Genomic DNA, 22,220 nt, shown 5'->3' on the forward strand with positions numbered 1-22,220 from the left:
TCGAGACTATTATGTACTTTATTCTGTATTCCACTCAACCTAGCTGCAGTCTTTGAATAGTCTACTACATCAGCCTGCTTTAACATCTGTTCCATGCTATCCAAATGAGTAGGATTGTCCTTTCCTGATTCAGCCTTATCAAGTAGCACCCAGAGCATTTCCAATAATTGCTTCATTCACCGCCCCTATCCTAAAATGTAAACCTGGCCTTCTTTGCATTCAAGTCCTTTCATTCCTCCACTGGAAGCCATTTTTCAATCAACTGGGTGCTAAGCTCTGGAATTCCTTTCCTAAACCTCTTCATTAATGTCTTCCCCCTTGAAATGGTCACTGTTAGACCAAGCATTTAATTTGCTCTTTCTGTTACACCTTTCTTTTACTTGGTAGCAATTTTTGCTTCATAACACATCTTTAAAATAGCTTAGATGCTGATCTACATTAAGGCTATTATATAAATGCAAATAATTATTTTTGCTGAAAGGGGAGACAGAATGTGTTTGATGTGTCACTCATTTGTTTGCACTCTACTGTTAGAGTCTCAATGTGAATGTTTTCCCTTGACTGGACAGACAAAGGAAAATAGTTTAAAGGGATTCAGGAAAAGATGAGTAAATTTGCTATTTCTGAGCAGAGGGTAAATACAGACTTGAAATTGGTTATGTTGAATGGTCTCGTTCTTTCTTCAAAATGTTGTAGAGTGTTAAAGAATATCTGTCAGCTTATCAAAACTTAAACGTTGCCAATTATATTCTGGTCTGACCATAATGCATTCTAAACTACACAGTAAAATATTTATAAAGAAAAGTCACATTGGATTCCAAATATTAACATTATTTTTCTCTCCACAGATGCTGCCAGATCTTCAGAGCTTCTCCAGCATTTTCTGATTTTCAGCATCTGCAGTATTAGTCAAGTGTAAATTATAAAACTGATTCTCTCTAAAACAGCAAACATCATTCCACGTAGCTTACATGTTTACATGTAGCTGTCAAGCCTCTTAGCTCCAGTTACCTGTATAGATGTTACGGTGTTTTCCCCCATACTGGGAAATGACCTCTGGTCCAATGCAGGCTTTCGCCAGAGATGGGAATTTGCTTAACTCTTTGTAAATCTCTGCAACCTCATTGGGATTGCTGATTACCTTCAATAAGAAAAAAAGTGACATGATACCAAATACAATTTTGAAGTTGATCTATTGCTAAGTGTCTGACATCGCGCTTGGTTTATTTGTAGTATGAGCCACCTTTTAATAATCAGCTAAATTAATTGCGTGTTAAATGCATGAATATCCCATCCAATCAAAGTAAAATATTATAATGACATAATTTCCCATTTACTCTACATGTGTCTCTGGTTCAGTGGTTACCATAGTCAGAAGGTTCAAGCACAATTAGAGAACTGAGTAGATAAAATAGGTTTTGCACTTAATGCAGTGTTGAATAAGTGTTGCACAGTGAGTTATGCATTTTGTCAGAGAAATTAAACCAAACCTTATATGCTTGCTCAAGTAAATATAAATAATCCAATTGTGTTAAAGAACAGGAAGTTCACTCCTGCCCCCTACCAACACATTGCCCAATAAAAGACATTAAATTATCTTCAACAAAACGGTCATTCATTTTCTGTTTGCAAGAATAACGTGTTTCATCACAAGACCTCAGGACTGACACCAAGTTCATTGACTAAAGGGCAGCATTGTTACCAGCCCTGCCTCATAAATTATAAACATGGACAATATACAGCAGAAACCTCAAGTCCCTTGAGAAATATCACCAGCAATACCTCCAAAAAATCCTGCAAATCCACTAGGAAGATAGATTCTCAAATATAAAATGTCCTGTCTCAACAGACCTCGTACTGATATACGTTTACCATCAATTAGCATAGTCACGTCAGAAAAGACTTCGAAAACAAGCTCCCTACTTTGAACTGGCAATTGGTTATGAGGAGAGCAGAGAAAATGCTTCAAGGTCATTCCCAAAAGCCTCCCAAAGGAAATAGCAGTAGATCATTCAGCAGTTTAAAATCTGTTCCATTGTCAATGAGATACTGGATGATCTAAATCCAAACTTCGTTCACCTGCTCGAGTTAGTGCAGAAGCAGGTCATTGGGCCCATCAAGTCCAGACTGATCCTTCGAAGAGCATCCCACTGAGACCCCTGCCCCTAATCCCCACCCCTATCCGTGCATTTCCCATGGCTAATCCACCAGCCTGCACATTCCTGGTCATTACGGGCAATTCAGCATGGCCAATCCATTAAACCTGCATATCTGTGGACTGTGGGAGGAAACTAGATGACCCAGAGGAAACTCACGCAGACACGGAGAGAATGTGCAAACTCCAAACAGACTGTCACAAATGGGTGGAGAACCCCTTAATAACAAAATGTTTATCTCATGAAGTGTATGAATTTCATATTTAAAAATAATAACAGAGCTGACACACTGTACTTAACAAAATGAGTTCTACATTGCTCTAACATCTTTGTGAGGCAATTTCTAACTTCTCTTTTAAATGTCCTGGCCTTCTTAAGATTATGGTCTAGATTCCATTCCCACAGAAAAGGTTTTTTCGTTTACTCAAGCAATTTCTTTCAAGATTCTAAAAACCTCAATCCAAGCATCTTTCAATTCTCTATATTCCAGAAAGTGCAAGCCTAATTTATGTGATCTCTCTTTTTAATTTAACTTTGAACTTTTGAAACATTACTTGTACTCCTTACAAATCAATGTATCCACAAGATTCATTCAACAGTCCAAGTGTGGTCTCCTTTTGTATCCGTGACAGCAGACTCCTGAAACAACCAGTCTAACCAGAAATCAGGAGATATCCAAGGGTACAGTTGAAATTAAATCTTTCAAAAATATCCTCAAAGCAGCCCTGAAGAGATCAAATATCCCTACCTCACCTGAACTCATGGGAGTCCCGAGCTTGTGACAGAGCAAAATGACAAAGATTCATTCAGTAAGGCAACAATTACATTGAGAGATTACATCAGGAACACACAGAAAAATATTGCCAGAGAGACAGAAAGCAAACTTCTAAGCATTTCATTACCAAGCATCACTATCTCTGCATATGGGAGAACCCACAGATCATGCACTGAACTTATCAGCCATCTCATAACCCAAACTGGAGTGGAAGCAAGTCATCCTTGATCCTTAGAAACTGCTTACTGATCAAAGTTTTGTATAACTACACCGCTCCTTTGCATTTGAGCCCTCGTTAACATTCCATTAGTCCTTTAATATTTTTCTGTATCGGAAAACTACTGCACACACTGCAGCAACCCAGAACTCTAGAAGGCAGAAGACACCTATTCAAGCGGTTGAAATGAAACAGGTACTCCAAGACCACTATCCTCCAATAGTTATGCAAAAAACCTAAAGAAGAAAACACTACACAACCAGACACGATAGTGACCATACCATACATCAAAGAAATAACAGAAATAACTACCTGACTACACAGACTGCTAGGAATTTTAGTGGCCTGCAAACCAGTAAACACCCTTCACCAGCTCCTCACAAAGGTGAAAGACGTGACATCAGTATCCAACAGAATGAATGTTATTTACAAGATACCCTGGTAGGACTGTGAAAAACACTACATAGGACAAACAGGAAGAAAACTGACCAAACAAGTGCACGAATTTCAACTCACTACTGCCAGACATGACAGCATTCTCTCATTTCCAAGAATACAGACAAAGAAGGACACAAATTCAACTGGGATAATGTAACCATCTTCGCACAAGTGAAACAGAGAGACACCAGAGAATTCCTTGAAGCCTGGCACTCCAACCAGAGTTCAATCAATAAACACATTGAACTGGACCCCATATAGAAACCAATCAGATATAGAACGGGAAGTAGCAAAAAAAAAGAGACACGTATATACCAGGCAGAACAGACCACCAACACCGTATTAAAGATGCACTGACGATGTCACCTAGCGAGGCGATGAAACATCTGCAGAAAACTACACCAGCTTGGCAAACGAATCTATGACCTCATACACAACCCAAGTCATAAATCTTTTCAAAAAACTCTGTTCATTATGTTTTTGCAATTTAAGTACATTAAACCACAAGTCTAGTGCTTCCATTGTTCCAACTTTTCACAACTTTAAATATTGTTGTAGAAGCTATTGAAGACATTACTGCAGGCCACTATGAAAAATTCAAGGTAATCAAGCACAATCAACATGGATTTGAGAGAAGGAAAACAGATTTAACAAATTTATTGAAGCTGTTTCAAGTAATATTGTTAGTGATTGTGGTCAGTTCAAAAGGTTAGAGCATGCTACTAATAACAACAAAATCATGAGTTCAATCGCTGTACTGGGTAATGTTGCTGGCTTCCACAGTCACACTTTGATCCTAAGAACTTAGGTGACAGTCTAGGGTTGTGGACTTTGCATGTTCTCATGTTGGTGGATTCGCCATACTAAATTGTACTGCAGTATCGAGGCATGTGCAGGTTAAATGGTTTAACCATGGTAAATGTGAGGTTATGGGGATAGAGTAGGATGTTCTTCAGAGGGTTGTTGCAGATTTAATCGGCTGAATGGAGTCTTTGTGCACTGTATGGGTCCTATGCTTCCCCACCAAATCTACACTAGACAACAACAACCACAAAATCATAATCCCATTTTCCAGTACTTGACCCATAGCTTTGTAAACCTTAGCATTTCAAGTGCACATCTAGATATTTCCTAAACGTTGAGAGATTTCTGCCTCCATCGTCCTTATAGGCATTGATTTCCAGATTCCACCTTCACCTCCTGCTGCGTATCTGAAATCTATGGCTCCTGGTCAATGATACACAACCAAAGGGAAATGCTTTTTCCTGTCCATACTTTCTACGTTCCTCATAATTTATACATCTCAAATCGCATCCTCCCCCAGGCTCCTCGGCTCCAAGAACAACAACCTAATCTATCCAATCTTTCTTCATAAATAAAATTCTTCAATCCAAGATATATCTCAATAAGTCTCCTCGGCAGCCTCTCTGGTGCTATCATATTCCTTCTTTAATATGGATTCCAGTACACAACACTCTAGCTATCGCCTAACCAACATTTTGTACTGTTCCCTAATCTTAAAGGGGCCATGGAGCAGCACAGTGGCTCAGTGGTTAGCACTGACACCTCACAGCACCAGGGACCCGGGTTGAATTGCCGCCTCAGGCAACTGTCTGTGTGGAGTTTGCACATTCTCCCTGTGTCTGTATGGGTTTCCTCCCGGTGCTCCGGTTTCCTCCCACAATCCAAAGATGTGCAGGTTAGGTGAATTTGCTATGCTAAATTGCCCGTAGTGTTAGGTGCATTAGTCAGGGGTGAATGTAAGGGAACGGGTCTGGATGGGCTGCCTTTCGGAGGGTTGGTGTGGACGTTGGGCCGAAGGGCCTGTTTCCACACTGTAGGGAATCTAATCAATCTAAACTCTCGTTTGCCTTCTTAATCACTTTATCTACTTTACCCATTACCTTAGTGTCTGGTGGACATGGACAGAGGTCCCTCTCTGATTGCAGAAGTCCACTGTTCATGTACTTCCCGGCTCTTTTCCTGAAGAAGGGCTTACGTCCGAAATGTCAATTCTCCTGCTCCTTTGATGCTGCCTGACCTGCTGCGCTTTTCCAGCAACACATTTTTCAGCTTTGATCTCCAGCATCTGCAGTCCTCACTTTTGCCTTCCAATCTCTTGTTTGTCCTGCTTGAATGCATCATTTCACTTACCAGGGTTGATTTCCATTTGCCACTGATCAGTCATCTAACCAGCCCATCCATATCATCTTGCAATCTAATGCTCACAATTCACCACTCCTCTAATCTTATCATCCACAAACTTGCTGAACAACCCTCCTAAATTCAAGTCTAAATTGTTTTTATAATATATATATATACTACAAATAGGAAGGGCCACAACAGTTATCATTGCAGAACGCCAGTGGACACAAGTTTCCAGTCTCAAAAACATTTCTCTACCATCACCCGCTGCTTCCTGCCACTTATCCAATTCTGTACCAAATTTGCTAACTTGGACTTTTTCTGGTTGGCAAGATTGCAAAGAGTAGTGTGCCACAAGGATTAGTGCAAGAGCCTCATTATTTTACAATTTGTATCAATAACTTGGACGAAAGGGCCTTCACTGGTCAGTGCATTGAGTACATGAGTTGGACGTCATCCTGTAGCTGTAGAGGACACTGGTTAGGCCACTTTTGAAATAGTGGGGGAAATTCTAGCCTCCCTGTTGTAGGAAGAACGTTGTGAAACTTGAAAGAGTTCAGAAAAGATTTGCAAAGATATTGCCAGGGTTGGAATTTCAGGGAAGAGGCTGAACTCCCGCCCGTTTTAAAGGAGCTGGTCTCGGGGGCAGGTGGAGGTGGATCCCGGATTCCTTGCCTTCCTCTCCCCGCCGAGTGAACGGCCGGCTGCCCCATGAGGGACTGGGCCGCTGGAGCTGGGTGTGAAGCGACCTGTTCTCCCCCCCCCCCCCCCGTATCCCGACTACACTCCTCGCCCACAACCAAATCAAAGGTGCTGCAGATCAAAGATGGAACAGTCCAAACACTCCACATCTCTCACTCTCTCTCTTACCTCTGAGGCCATGATTTCTATGGTTACCGAGCAGCCCACTGTGGACCCCCCTCTTCCTTGACCCAGGGAAGGGTAAGAATGTATCAACAACGCTCAGACATGGAGGGGAGATAAGGATTATTCACGGCATTCAATGAGCAGCAACTCAGCAATGTCTTTCACGCTGACACCACATTCACTTTTACTCCGTCTAACTTTACTGCTGGAAGTATGGTCGAGTTCTAGTGCCAGTGAGAATATGTCGAAATGTTGGTGTCGGCTGTCGACGGCACCCCTTCCGCTAGACTGGTGGGAACGTCCAACGGTTAGCCCCGCCTTCCACCGCCGGTGGGTGATGTCATGGGTGACGGTTGGCGCAGCCGCAGTGGGTATCTCGGACACGTGATGGAGCTGTCGGTTGTTTGAGTTGTCATTCCTCTCCAAAGAGTTAAGAAAGTGAGTGTTTAGCCTGCAAATGGATAGATACATACATACAGCTGATAATTGTACAGCCCCTTGTGTCAGTTGAGATCATTCTTGCTGATTGTGAGGATTCCACACCACTCCTCTGACTTTTTAGTGTTTTCGCATCACCGGAAGTAATAGAGCCCAGAGGATGTTTGTATGTGGTGTAAAGTTAGATGTCTGTTTATACTTTACAAGACTTCTTTGTCACATCCAAGGTCCCATCATTTTGGTGACTTGTAATGATGCTTGTTGTGGGGTTTTTTTGCCCAAAAAAATTTAGGATAGTTGATTCTGGTCCAGTCTGAATGATGTCCCTCCCCTTTCTTCCCATGCTATAATTCTGTTTGTTTAAGATGGTGACGGAAAGAAATATTAAATAAATAAGTTTTGAAGAAGAGTCATACCAGACTTGAAACATTGTCTTTATTTTACTGACTCATTAAGTAATAGCTTGTAATTAAATTCCCAAGTGTTATCTATGGTTATTCTTTTGTAAGGGGTGTGTCATTTGCTGCAAACATTCCAAAATTGAGGTGTTGAACTACTTTCTTGTTACAGTCCGAGCTGAATTATAGACTATGTGTGGAGTTTGCACAGTCTCCCTGTGACTGTGTGGGTTTCCTCCGGGTGCTCCGGTTTCCTCCCACAAGTCCAAAGATGTGCAGGTCAGGTGAATTGGCCATATATAAATTGCCCATAGTGTTAGGTCCATTAGTCAGAGGGAAATGGGTCGGTGTGGACTTGTTGGGCCAAATGGCCTGTTTCCACACTAGGGAATCTAATCTAATCTAATCTAAAACAAAGATTAGATTTTGCAAGTTATAAGAGAATCCAGATAAGAATGTAAATTATCTTCTGCAACTTATTTTATATTCTTTTGGGATTTTAGTGTCACTTACTATTGTTTAGAATTTTAGTAAATCCAAAATGTGGATACGTTATGATTTTGTTACATACATGAAATAATTTCCCAGAGTTCATGACAACAGAATAATCCTAAATAAGAATTTCAGGCTGTTGTCTTTCCCTCTGCCAAATGGATGTATTTGTTGGACAAATGGCAGTAGAGTTTCTTTGACCTCTTGCATTGATGCAACCTATTCTTTCTATATTTTTCCATGTTGTGATAGTTCCCTGTTCTATTATTTCTTTCTCTTCAGCTCATCACATTGAAATTTTTGATAATTCTTGGCAGTAAACATTAATCAGGAATTTTACATGTTATAAATGCAACATGCTTCAGACCCACTTTCCCCAGTACTAGTGTAAGTTCCCTAATACTGATTCCAGGGATTATGGCCTTTTCAGGTGCTACTTCTTGATTGAAACTTATTACTGAATATGCAAACTGCTTTCATTTCCCTTCCTGTCTTATTTTTCTCTCTATTACTACAATGATTGGTTTGTCTTTATCTCACTCTAGGTTCCTTTCCGAGCCCTAAGCTGATGACTCAGACCCCAGCACTGGGTGGGTAACACAGCATTGTAGAAATACCAATCCCCACCACAAAACTGTACTGTGCTACCACTACGTTGCAATTTGCTTCCCCCACTTGAATAACTTCCCGTATGATATTACAGTGCGATAGGTGGTTAGCTCATCCAACTTGCTGTACTCAATCTTGTTTAAACAAGCTGAAAGAACCTCAAACCTGTTCGACAATTGCAAAGGCGGAGACATCTGTCCCCTGGACCCTCTTACCTTGCCTCATTTGTAGTCTCACTCTCTTTCCCTGGTGAAACTAGAAGACCTTATTCTCAGTGGTATGATTGTCTCCTGAAATAAATGTCCAGGTAATTTACCCCATCCCAGTGTGCTGTAGTGTATAGTTTAGCGTGCAGCTCACTAATTCCTAGCCAAAGTTGATTGCGTTGCAGATAATTAGTACAACATGTTTGTGAGAAAGTCTGTATAGCCTTAAAACTTGTCCTGAACGTTTAGACTAAAATGTAATATTGAATTATAGAACACATTTGCTGCACACTAGAAAATAGACCAGCATGGAGGGTCGGGCCACGGAAAAAGGGGGAACCCAAGTTAGGCAAAAGATAAAAGCATCTGTTCTCACCAAGTGATAACAGGGTGCTCTAAGATAATTAAGAACATTTGCCTTAACATCAGTGAATCTGTGCAAACAGGACACCTAGTGATAACATTCACGGCTGTTCTCTTGTGAAATTAATGACCATTCTGACTTCGAAATGAAACTCTGTATCATCAAAAGCATTGTAGTTGACGGTCAGGTCCTATCAATTATAATGGATTTATATTGCCCCCTTGCAAGCTAGGGAGACACAGAAGGAAAATCATCTTTTCTGTTACAAGTCCATGACTTGAGAGTTCAAAAGGATGCTAGAGAGAGAGGGGGGGACCATTTTAGTACTGTGACTACTGAAGCCAGTAGAAAATTAAATTCAGGATCTGGACCAGATGGGCCAATGGGCTGAGAAGTGGCAGATGGAGTTTAATTCAGATAAATGTGAGGTGCTGCATTTTGGGAAAGCAAATCTTAGTAGGACTTATCACTTAATGGTAAGGTCCTAAGGAGTGTTGCTGAACAAAGAGACCTTGGAGTGCAGGTTCATAGCTGCTTGAAAGTGGAGTCACAGGTAGATTGGATAGTGAAGAAGGCATTTGGTATGCTTTCCTTTATTGGTCAGAGTATGGAGTACAGGAGTTGGGAGGTCATGTTGCGGCTGTACAGGACATTGTTTAGGCCACTGTTGGAATATTGCATGCAATTCTGGTCTCCTTCCTGTCGGAAAGATGCTGTAAAACTTGAAAGGGTTCAGAAAAGATTTACAAGGATGTTGCCAGGGTTGGAGGATCTGAACTACAGGGAGAGGCAGAACAGCTGGGGCTGTTTTCCCTGGAGCGTTGGAGGCTGAGAGGTGACCTTATGGAGATTTACAAAATTATGAGGGGCATGGATAGGATAAATAGACAAAGTCTTTTCCCTGGGGTCGGGGAGTCCAGAACTAGAGGGCATAGGTTTAAGGTGAGAGGGGCAAGATATAAAAGAGACCTATGGGGCAACATTTTCACGCAGAGGGTGATACATGTATGGAATGAGCTGCCAGAGGATGTGGTGAAGGCTGGTACAATCGCAACATTTAAGAGGCATTTTAATGGGTATATGAATAGGAAGGGTTTGGAGAGATATGGGCCAGGTGCTGGCAGGTGGGACTAGATTGGGTTGGGATATCTGGTTGGCATGGACACGTTGGACCGAAGGGTCTGTTTCCATACTGTACATCTCTATGACTCTACTTGCTATGGATTGAACTTAATTGTATTTTTGAGACTTTATGATGATTTTGAGTAGCCATTACTGGTCATGAAATGCAAACTCTGTAAAAGGTACAAAGTTGAAAAATACCTTGATTGTTTGTTAAGTCTCTCATCTGTTGGAATGACCAGGGTAGCTTCACTTCTTCCAGAAGTAAGTCACAAAACTTTTTTTTAAAAAAAGTTACATTCTCAGGTTAACTGTAACAATTGGTGTCAGGCCTGATAAGGTGTTCGCCCAGGGTTCCCTGTCTGTGCCATAATGTTTAGACTGATTCTAATCTAAACGTTGAGTCACACACACTCCCAAACTCACACGCACCCTCTCACAGGCTTAGACTCCTTTACGCTCACACACACATATACACTCTCTCTCACAGACTCTCACAACAACCCCCTCCCCGAGATTCACACACACACCCCTACAGACTAAAGTCACACACAATCCCACAGGCACTCTCTCACAGGCTTAGACCTCTTTAGACTCTCTCTCTCACAGATACTCAACACCCCCCACCCCAGACAGACAGACAGACACACACACACACACACACACACACACACACACACGTGTTTGTGGGGTGAATTTATACTTGCAGAGTTACATTGTACTTTGCTCAAAAACTGCATGAATCCATGTAAAACTCTGTTAATTCATTTTTTAGATTAGAATCAGTCTAAACATTATGGCTTACACAACAGGACATAGGGGGCGAACACCTTCAACATTTTATCTGGCCTGACACCAATTGTTATAGTTAACCTGAGAATGTAACTTTTAAAAAAAAGTTTTGTGATTTACTTATGAAAGAAGTGAAACTGTCATGGTATTCTAACAGATGAGAGACTCAACAAACAAGCAAGGTATTTTTCAATGTATAATTTCAGTTACATCACACTGTAAATTTTTGCGATAAATTCTGTGTCATACAATTGTGCGCTTCACAATCACCTGATGAAGGAATGACGCTCCGAAAGCAAGTGCTTCCAATTAAACCTGTTGGACAATAACCTGGTGTTGTGTAATTTTTAACTTTGTACACCCCAGTTCAACACCGGCATCTCTAAATCATGACTGTAAAAGGTAATACTGATGAAGCTTTAACTAACTTGTTGTTCTTGCAGACTATTCTACAGACCTTACAGACTGTCCCACTGTCAATTCTATCAAATCAGATCTTATGTCTTATTTGAATTTGAATCACAATCCTGAAAAGAAAGCATGTTTAATTCAAGACGAATGAATCAATTAGCATTCAACCTTATGGTAACATTTCAGCTTCAGGTACCAAATGGTTCAGTGCTTAAGCTAAGAGCAGACTCCTGCTTTTTATCTTAACAATTATTCTAAAGCTAACATTGAAGAGGTTCTGACACAACCTGTCAGTAAACCATCTTATGGTCAAAAGTTTGCCCTCCTTGCTAAGAAGTCATTTTGTAAAACAATTTATTATGAATAAAGTATATTTTTGAAATTAAAAAAAAAATTGTGTGCTGCATAGAGCCATTTGCTGAGTTCAGCAGGAAGGATGTGAGCCTGCGAGGGGTGACTATTCCTGGTAGCGGGGGCCTACAGGTTAAGACCTCCCTGTACATGGATGACGTTGCCGGTTTCTGCTTGAATCCACTGTCTGTGCACAGACTCGTGTGCATATGTGACCAGTGCGAACGGGCCTCAGGGGCCAAGGTCAAACGAGGCAAGAGCAAGGCCATGCTCTTCAGGAACTGAGCCAACCAATCCTCCATCCCCTTCACTGTCAGGACTGACCACCTGAAAGTGCTGGGTATGTGGTTCGGGGGGGCTGGAGCGTGTGCCAAGTCTTGGGAGGAGCGTATCAGGAAAGTGAGGCAGAAACTGGGCAGATGGAAGGGTCACTCTCCATCGTGGGTAAAAACCTGGTCATTAGGTGTGAGGCGCTGTCAGTGTTGTTATATGTGGCACAGGTCTGGCCTATTCCCAGAACCTGTGCCATCGCAGTCACCCGGGCCATCTTCCATTTTGTATGGAGATCAAAGATGGCCAGGGATTGAAGGGACTCGATCTGGGCGATGGGGGGATAAAACATACCCAATGCCACCCTCACCCATGATGGCCACCTTTGTGTGTGGCTGCATCAAGCTGTGCGTGGATCCCTGGTATGCAAACACCAAGTGTCACTACGTACTGAGGTTCGACCTGTCCCCAGTGTTGCAAAGGATGGGCCTGGCCTTGCTGCCGCGTAACACTCCAAGTAGTTGGACTGTTCGGTATCACCTGTCCTTCGTCGAGAAATTTATGAAGAAAAACCCCTTTGACCACAAGTCCATCAGGAAGTGGTCAGCACATAGTATCCTTGAGACCCTTCGGGAAAAGGAGAGGGCGGATCCTGTCAAGTGGTTCCCTGGGCAGATTGTCAAAGTCATTTGGCAGAATGCCTCATTGCCAAAACTTTCCAACAAGCACTGAGACATGGCTTGGCTGGTGGTAAGAAGGGTTCTGCCTGTGAGACCCTTTATGCACGCCCAGACTCTCTGCCTCACCACACGCTGCCCTCGAAGCGACTGTGGAGGAGACGACACTGTCACACACCTCCTTCTGGAATGTGCCTATGCAAACGATGTCTGGAGAAGAATGCAGTGGTGTTTGTCGAGGTTCGTCCCGAGCAGCTCCATGACGCAGGACTCCGTGCTCTATGGTCTGTTCCCCAGGACGCACACTGAGACAAATATCAACTGTGCCTGGAGGTGAAAGACCCTCTTTGGTCTGTCCGAAACCTGTTGATCTTCCAGCTGAAGGAGCTGACCCCGACTGAGTGTTGCAGACTGGCACATTCCAAGGTCCAGGACTACCTGTTGAGGGACGCGCTGAAGCTTGGGGCAGCTGCCGCCAAGGCGCGGTGGGGAAAGACCACCGTGTAATGTCTGCCTGCCAAAGAAGAACAAGGGGCCCACTCAGTCAGTGGGCTCCGCTTTCGCCTCAGCTAAATATATGGATGGTGAACATATAGACCTGTATATATGAATGATTAATTCCAATCTCTGAATGTAACGAAATGGAATGTATACGTATGTATGGCACCACCAATTGTACAGATCATCAAAATGTTTTATGAATAAAGAATATTTTTAAAATAAAAATTTGTATCTGACATGCGAGCTGTGCAAGGTTACCTTATGACATCTCCCACTTAATTTAGACTGGCACATCTCTATAATAGGGACTCATCTCACCAGCAGACGCCTAACTTGGCTGGATTTGTTTTTCCCTCCTGATGAATAGCTCAAGGCCTGTAGGAGTGATCTGTCAAGCGCACACAGATCTGTCAATTAACTCCTCTTCCTTATGAATTATTGACTTTCACTGTTATCTGTTTAATTAAGAACATGCAGTGTTTTTTGTAAACTTCTTGTATAAAGGAAGCCTGTTTGTAACAGTAGGACAGAGAAGCCTGCTAGAGCTCTTGAAGAGCTAATATCCTTCTCTCCTGGGTTATTAGAACCTAGTTAGTTTAGCTTAAAGGTATCAGTGTTATTCTGTAACAGTGATGCTATTGGTAAATAAAGGAGATAACTAAAATTAAACTAAACTGTCTGGAAGAGGTTTTTTTTATTCCAGACTACCAACGGGAACAATCTCCAGGATGAATGAGGAGGGAGGCTTACAGTTTGAGTCCACAAGAGATTCCCTGCGCCTTCTCAGATCTGTACTTTTAACATTTGCTCTGGATCACAGTAATATCCAGGAGTCCACACTTTCTGCAACCATGACATGACACATCACAAATGTTGAACTTTATAGGTAGAAAAAAAATCAACTCTTTGTAAATAGGAACTTAACAATATCTTAATTCTGCTTGTAGTTTAGGATACAACACAGGGTTTAAATTGTAACTGCTATATTTGTCATTCAATTTTAATTCTGGCATGCAGAATAACTGATTAAAAGGGGTGTCTTGCTTTTTATTGGAGATGATAACTGATTCAGAAGAGATTGCTGGGATCTACCAAGAAATCAGCAAATTCCCAACTCCACTGAAAGGCTGCATTGGACCACAAGCTACTTTGAAGCACGGGGGAAAATACTGTAACATCTACTCAGGTACAGTCATGATTCTGATTGTATAAGGGGTAAACCAAAGTGCATGTGTTGATCACATTGTGCCTTCTCTTTGTTGTCCCTAAAATTCAATAGATAGGTTTTGCATAGTATCATGTAGCTCTGTTGTTTTTGAACAGTTGAGTAAAGATTCTTGAGAAAGGGGAGGTGAAGACTGTTTTCTTTGGAAAAAGCAAGGCTGAGAGGAGATTTGATAGAGGCAGCCCAAAATAATGAGGGGTCTGGATAGTGTAGGGATGGAGAAACTCTTTCTGTAATTGAATGAATTGACAATAAGCAGGCACAGATTTAAAGTAATTCTCAAAGGAAGCAAAAACGATATGAGAGAGAGCATTGAATATTTATGTCTGAAATGCACAAAGTATAATGGATGCAGGGACATTTGCAACACTTGAGGAAATTAGGCAGTTATTTGGGAAGGAACAATATGCAGGGCTCTGGAAAGTAGGTGGGAGAATGGCGGTAAAGGCATTCCTCATGCAAACATGTTGAACTGAATGACTACCTCTATACATTAATGATTCTGTGATTCTGAAAGGTTCTGTTCAGTCACAGCAATGACATCAAACAATACTAAATAGAATCATTGTTAGTATACAATATAACCTGTCAAATTGTAAAGTTAGAGTTAATGAATCTGATTTGGTTTCCTCCAGGTGCTCCAGTTTCCTCCCACAATCCAAAGATGTGCAGGTTAGGTGAATTGGCTGTGCTAAATTGCCCATAGTGTTAGGTGAAGGGGTAAATGTAGGGGAATGGGTCTGGGTGGGTTGCTGTTCGGACCGAAGGGCCTATTTCCACACTGTAAGTAATCTAATCTAAAAAGAATGATCAGCCATGAAATCCTATTTGTATCAATCAGCCATCCTGATTCTGTGAATGCCATATGATTGCATCTTAATGTTCTCAGTAACTAAGGACAGGCCTTTTCTGTGTCAGCTATTTCTGAGAAATTTTGAAAATTCTTCTATGTAAGTGTTACTTATACAGTACAAATTTGTTAAAAGTAATGTTCAGAAAATAAGATTCTTTTAGTTTGCTCCAGCTATCTCATTATAAAATTTACTTAAGGTTTAGCATCTCAAACTGAATATTTTCGTAGGGAAATTGCAGCAAATGGATTATCTCATGCCTTCTATGAGTGTCTCCATTACTCCTAGCTTCCCCTGTTTTGACATTTAGGTGCTTGAGAGAGCATGGTGGGGTTACAAAGTGCAGAAAAAAATGGAGATACTTTATTATCAATTTCTGTAGTTTTTAAGGTTAAGTGAGGTAGGACGTTATGGTCAAAATTATCACATGCCTAGATGGATTCTTGTAAAGAGTTTGTCTATCTTAAGGTAGAAATTTATTTAGTGATGTCAATTAATTAAAGGAGCATTGTCTATTGAGGAAAAAAGGTTTAACAGTTTGACAGCAATGCCAATGCAGTACTTCTCAAAAGTACTTTTGTCTTGGATTTGAATTCATGTCAAGGGGATTGGTCTTATTCGATAAGTCTGTCTCTGCTTCTCTCAAAGTCACTTGTAAATCAGTTACAGGTGACTTATTTGGGTTCCTATATTCTTACAGCGAAACTGAAGGACCTATTCCTTCTCCCTGCCACTCCCTGTATTTGTTGAGACATTTTGTAGTTTCATGCCATGAACTGATGGGGAATCATGGAAGTTAATTTCTGTTGCAGAATGGTCCCAGAGAGATCTGGAGCGAGCTGAGTGGATGAAGTTGTGTCGAGAGTATGTTGTTTTCTGTGATGAAAATTCCATTGCATATGCTGGCCCTTCAGGAAGATGTACGGAATTACGGGGCGAGTGAGTATTACCAGGATGGTGACTTGCAGAGATCAAGAGGTTGTCGACTGTTGATAAAAGCTGTTTTCTGGCCAGCTTAACCGAAATGTTTCATCTAGGGAGCTACGATATAACTTACCATGCTGGTTAATATCAACAGGTCCAGATTATTGGAATTAAACATCTTCACCATTTTTTACTAAGTTGTCAGGATCTTAAATGATATAGTGAAAAGATGTTGGAAGTTGATTCCATATGTAATTTTAAAGGTAGTTGAACAAGTGCTTGAGGTATGACAAACGTCGAGTTCTGGGTGAAAAGTGAAAATGTGGGGCTGTTCACACCTGCTCCTTCAAAGAACCAGAATTGGCTCCACTTCCCTTGTTGTAAGTTCCTATAATTTTGTGCTATCCCTTGTGTCTGATTTAATGACATAATTATTGTAATTCCTTATACATTGGTCAGTTTATTGCCTTTGTGTCATTGGTGAGAATGAAGGAATAAAGCAAGTCTCGATCTAATTCTACTGATTCTTTAAAGTATTTTGATGTTCTTTATTATATTAGAATGGCATGCCTAACTTGAAATATTAACTGGCTGGATTGCAAATTTACCCTGGAAGACGAGAAGTTTGAATGTTCAGTCTAACAACATTTTAAACTTTAACTCTCAGATTGATGAATAGAGATTCGCCGTCTGGCACTCGGAAAGCTGTCCTCAGGAGGCATACCAATAATAAGGGGGAAGAAAAGCAATATCTGGAGGTAACGGTATCATGGATTTGTGTGTGTATGTGAGAGAGAGAGAAATGAAGCGGCTGGAAAGAATCTGACGAGAATGCTTGATACCTCCTCCATATACAAACTAAAGTAGAAACAGGAATGGAGTCTTTTGGCCCTTCAGGCCTTCTTTGCCACTCAGTTGCCCTAAGCACAATTGCCTTTTTTTGGCTGTACACATTCTAGTGTTCCTGTGCACAGAATCTTTTGATTCTTGCTTTCATTCAGAGTGACAACTACTTGTGCAAGTAAATTTTCAATTTTGATTTAAGTAAAGAGTTCCTGAAATCAGTGTGTACAATTATTTAACTGTAATATGGGCACATTTCAGTCAGTTGATTTGACCACTACACTTTTTCATTGTTTTGACTAATTGGGGATATCTTTGAGATACTCTTGCCTCCAGTTCTAAAGCTGTAAAAACCCCAAAATTGCAGTGAAGATCGCAATTATAGGATTTCTTGTGATGTTATGGGGGAAGAGTTGGAGAATTGAGAAATTGTCTTGCCATAATGTATGAGCAACATGTACAATTATTAGATTACTTTTAAGAACTTATTAAACTATTAGGAGAGCTTTATATATGCACTCCTTGATATGATACTGGGTCTGATAGAGTGCAGAGTTCCTATTTTTGATCAATATGTCTGCATTGTGTTAGCTGATTTTAGTCCAGATCTAAATTTGATCTAAATACTCTGGGCTAGGAAAATGGAAAGTCTTGAGCCTAATTGAGATTTGATGCCTGTCTTGAGTAAGTAGCCCACTTATTCACTGTATAGGTTTGCATGAAGCTTCATTATCTGGTTAAGGTACATAGCCATCTTAGCACTTAGATTTGAATGCAACCCAAGTCATTAGTTTTAGAAAAGAAGATAATTTTTATAAAATGTATAAAAGTGGTCTATAAATGTATAGACCATTTGACCCAAGAGGTTTATAATTGTGTTGATGCTGTCTGAATCTTACTCAATTGTAATTGTAAATTTGCATGATGCTGAATAACCTGTGTAGGTTTCAGGGGGAAAAAAAGACTCACTCAAAATTGTAAAAGAAAAGAGATCTAACAGTAATGATGTACTTCGTACTCTGAAGGCTTGATCAACTTTGACCTTGATTTTTAACAACTTGGGCCCAAGGTTTGGTTTAATTGATTTCAGAATTTTCAAGAAGAATCAAGGCTGGAAATAAGAGTCAAGAATGAACCATTCTGCTCCATCAAGTAACCAATTATGCTCTTAAAATTAAATTAGATGAACTCTTTTGACACCGACTGGATGATCAATTGTCATGTCAGGAGACTATACCATTATAGAAAAAGGATGACCTCTACATCAAACTGAAACTGAAACAAATACCGTAGATTTCTTTGTGTACCCTTACATCTCAGACATCTGAATGATAAAATCCAGCAATCAAACTCGAGGACTCATCATCTAAAATGTAGTCAGTGTGTATGCTTTGCTGTCCTCAGGCCTTAAAAATCAACCTGAAACACACAGAATTTCATGCTGAAGAAAAAATAGGACTCCCTGTGCCTTTTGCAAACTCTTGATGTTAAATACTACACAATGCACGTAAGTAAATATTAAACGTCTTGCAAACAGAGTGGAATTCTCATGTTTGAGGTCTGGAGAAATAAGAGTCCAAATCTACATGTATAATGAGGTCTGCATCCGGAAAGCAATTTTTGAGGAGGCAGCCAATTAAACCCCTCTCAAATTAAACAGTGGACAGGTTCACAGTTCCTATGTCTGGAGATCAATGTCAATTAGAGATTGGTAGGCCCACCGTCAGAGGTGCTTAAGTGTATTGAGATACGGAGTGTCTTCATTCTTAGTCACTGCCTACAGATCAGGTATTCAGAAGACCAGAAGCATCAAGGGTCTTCCAAGATTAGAGGGACTGTCCCTCACAGTTTAGGACACTGTTGTAAATAACTGATTTAAGAAGCCAAGGCATCCAAAATGTTTGCTTACCCAGTCACTGACAGGTTATCATGATTTGGACAGCCTCCGAACAAAAATCTGTGATATGTCAAAAGAATGCCCCTGATTAAACTTAAAGGTCTCACATTGGTTACTTTACATAGCAGTATGCCCTCTTGGGTGTAAATTATCTCATGGTACTATCATAAGGAAGAGCATTAAGATAAAGATGTTGTTGTAACACTTTATCTCTCAAACAGCACCAATAAAATAAGCTGATCGTACATCTCATTGCTGTTTATGTGATCTTTATGTGCAGATTGCTTGCCCTATGACATCAAGATGAAGAACTTCTGAAGTACTGTTGTACTTAGTAATCTTCATTGTTGTCCAGTATGGGGGGGGCCCTCAGTAATGTGGCAATACATTTTCAGGCAATTTTGAAAGCAATGTGTACAATTATTTAACTATAGGCACATTTCGCTCAGTGTTGAATGGTTTATTTTTTTCCACAGATCTGGAGCAAAACCTCAAAGGACAAGTGCATAAACCTGACAGTACTTGACAAGCATGGCAAAGTGTATGAAGATGGTATGTGATTATTCAACCAGTTCTCGAATGGGAGTTACACAGTGATGAGCAAACATTTTCATTTACATGTTGGTAAAACTAAAGTGGTCATTTTTGGTCTGCATTTCTTAATTCCATTCCCTTCCTTGGCAGCAGTTTGATATTAAATCAGTTTTTGTTGCAATTTTAGTATCACAAACCACCTATTTGTGTCAAAGTCTTAACTGACTATTTCCAATTCTTTAACAATGTCCAGTTTTGAACATTTTCAACTCATCTGTTATTCATCTAAATGTCCATCTATGCATTTGCTATGTCTGGACTTCAGTGCATTCCTGTCTAGTCTCCCATATTCTGTCAACTTGAATTGGTCCTGTTCACCTGATAGCCCTGAGCTTGTTGACTAATGTTGGTCTTGAGTTAAGTAATGTCTTGATTTTAACATTGTCATCCTTATTTTCAAGTATCCTCAATCCTGTGCTTCCAGCTGCTGAGGCCATGAGCTTTAGATTATGATCTTTACGCCACTCGTGTCTGAGTTTTGCTTTCCGCCTTGAGAAAAAAACCTTAAAACCTAACTCTCCTGGCTTTTGGGCATCTAATTTAAGATTTCCTTAAGTAGTTTGATGGTACATCTTATTTTGTATTCAGGCGAAAGTGAAGACTGCAAATGCTGGAGATCAGAGTGGAGATTAGAGTGGTGCTGGAAAAGCACAGCAGGTCAGGCAGCATCTGGGGAGCAGGGAAATTGACATTTCGGGCAAAGGCCCTTCATCAGTATGCCCGTCATTCCTGATGAAGGGCTTTTGCCCAAAGAGTCGATTTTTCCTGCTCATCGGATGCAGCCTGACCTCCTGTGTTTTTCCAGCACCACTCTAATCTTGACTCTTGTTTTGTCATCAGCTTGTGAAGCAACGTGGTATATTTTATTCTGTTAAGGGAGTGTTTCAACCGGTTTAGAGTTCACTAGTTTCAGCTGGAACAGTTTTGTTTCACTGAATACGCATTGTAGAGATTATAGAGTCAGCTAACTGAATGCATTTGTTGGGTGCTTAATTTTGCAAAGTAACATAGCAAGATTTATTCTTATAACCCTGTCTGCAATGGTATTGTGGTATATAACACACTCTATTGCTGTTTTAATTATATAATTTGTGTTTCCAGTCAAGGTTCAGGAAAGGTTTGGTTACATATTTAATGTAGAAATATCTGTTGTTTCTCTTCAGGTCATGTGATTTTTTTGCAGTCTGTACAATTTACATTATTCAATAGGTATTAATTAATATCTGATTGCTCTTGTTGACTTTTCCTCTGCCTTTGCCATTTAGATCAATTTGGCTGTCTTGTTTGGTCTCACTCTGAAACTCACATTCTATATGTGGCCGAAAAGAAAAGACCCAAAGTGCAATCCTTCTTCAAAACTAAACCAGAGCTCAGTATTGAAGAAAAGGATGACAGCACCAATGACACAGAAAATGATCAGAAACCTGTAAAAGTGTGTACTGTTATTATTTATCATGCCGAGAAAAAAGTTATATCTAATTTTTTCACTTAAGAGTACCAGTTGAAAGCTCTGAGACAAAGGGGAGTATGTTCCCTTGATGCTCTTCAACCTCTCATTCAGCTTTGGAAAGTTAGTTATGAGATCATGGACCACCAGCACGTCTATGTTTCTATTTGATTTTCACTGGACTACAAATGCTGGGCTAGCAATGTCTTTATAATGATCTTTTGTTAATAGCAAATGACATGTCAGCAGATTACTGGCACAATTGATACACTTGGGAGCTTCTAATCATCAGGTAGGACGTGAAAGAATATGGTCGCTTAATTGATCTCATCAAATGTAGGACAGTTACTTAGAGTCATAGAATAATAGAGATGTACAGCATGGAAAAAGACCCTTCAGTCCAATCTATTCCCACCCTGCCAGCACCTGGCCCATATCCCTGCAAACCCTTCCTACTCATACCCATCCAAATGCTTTTTAAATGTTGCAATTGTACCAGCCTCCACCACTTCCTCTGGCAGCTCATTCCATACATGTACCACCCTCTGCGTGAAAATCTAGCCCTTTAGGTTTTTTTTTATCATTCCCTTGTCACCCTAAACCTATGCCCTCCATTTCTGGACTCCCCGACCCCAGGGAAAAGGCTTTGTCTATTTATCCTATCCATGCCTCCCATAATTTTGTAAACCTCTCTAAGGTCACCCTTCAGCCTCCGATGCTGCAGGGAAAACAGCGCCAGCGTGTTAAGCCTGTCCCTATAGTTCAGATTCTCCAACCCTGGCAACATCCTTATAAATCTTTCCTGAACCCTTTCAAGTTTTACAACATCCTTCCGATAGGAAGGAGACCAGAATTGCACACAATATTCCAACAGTGGCCTAACCAATGTCCTGTACAGCCGCAACATGACCTCCCAACTCCTGTACTCAATACTCTGACCAATAAAAGAAAGCATACCAAACGCCTCTTCACTATCCTATCTACCTATGACTCCACTTTCAAGGAGCTGTGAACCTGCACTCCAAGGTCTCTTTGTTCAGCAACATGCCCTAGGACCTTACCATTAAGGTGTATAAGTCCTGCTAAGATTTGCTTTCCAAAGATGCAGCACCTCACATTTATCTGAATTAAACTCCATCTGCCACTTCTCAGCCCATTGGCCCATTTGATCAAGATCCTGATGTAATCTGAGGTAATCTTCTTCGCTGTC

At 40.7% G+C, this 22,220-nt stretch overlaps 2 protein-coding genes across 5 annotated transcripts in view; one reads left to right on the forward strand and one right to left on the reverse strand.

The window, feature by feature from the left end:
* apeh (acylaminoacyl-peptide hydrolase) overlaps nucleotides 1-6,859 on the reverse strand; it is a 76,968-nt gene extending 70,109 nt beyond the window's left edge. Inside the window, exons 1-2 of one of the 2 annotated variants that reach the window (XM_072582643.1) lie at nucleotides 6,602-6,859; nucleotides 1,012-1,141 (exon numbers count right to left, since the gene is read on the reverse strand). In XM_072582643.1, the coding sequence (XP_072438744.1) occupies nucleotides 1,012-1,141; nucleotides 6,602-6,613 (142 nt within the window). In that variant the 5' untranslated portion in view covers nucleotides 6,614-6,859. Of the gene's footprint in view, nucleotides 1-1,011; nucleotides 1,142-5,490; nucleotides 5,706-6,601 lie in introns of those variants that run through there. The other variant, XM_072582642.1, reaches the window with a different exon arrangement.
* A 98-nt stretch (nucleotides 6,860-6,957) lies between these two features.
* LOC140483867 (acylamino-acid-releasing enzyme-like) overlaps nucleotides 6,958-22,220 on the forward strand; it is a 60,836-nt gene continuing 45,573 nt past the window's right edge. For 2 of the 3 annotated variants that reach the window (XM_072582645.1, XM_072582646.1), the window contains exons 1-6: nucleotides 6,958-7,036; nucleotides 14,286-14,415; nucleotides 16,118-16,244; nucleotides 16,897-16,987; nucleotides 19,446-19,521; nucleotides 20,829-20,995. In XM_072582645.1, coding sequence (XP_072438746.1) covers nucleotides 14,286-14,415; nucleotides 16,118-16,244; nucleotides 16,897-16,987; nucleotides 19,446-19,521; nucleotides 20,829-20,995 — 591 coding nt within the window. In that variant the 5' untranslated portion in view covers nucleotides 6,958-7,036. The other variant, XM_072582647.1, reaches the window with a different exon arrangement.

Source organism: Chiloscyllium punctatum, chromosome 12 (assembly GCF_047496795.1).
Source record: "Chiloscyllium punctatum isolate Juve2018m chromosome 12, sChiPun1.3, whole genome shotgun sequence".
Lineage (NCBI taxonomy): Eukaryota > Metazoa > Chordata > Chondrichthyes > Orectolobiformes > Hemiscylliidae > Chiloscyllium > Chiloscyllium punctatum.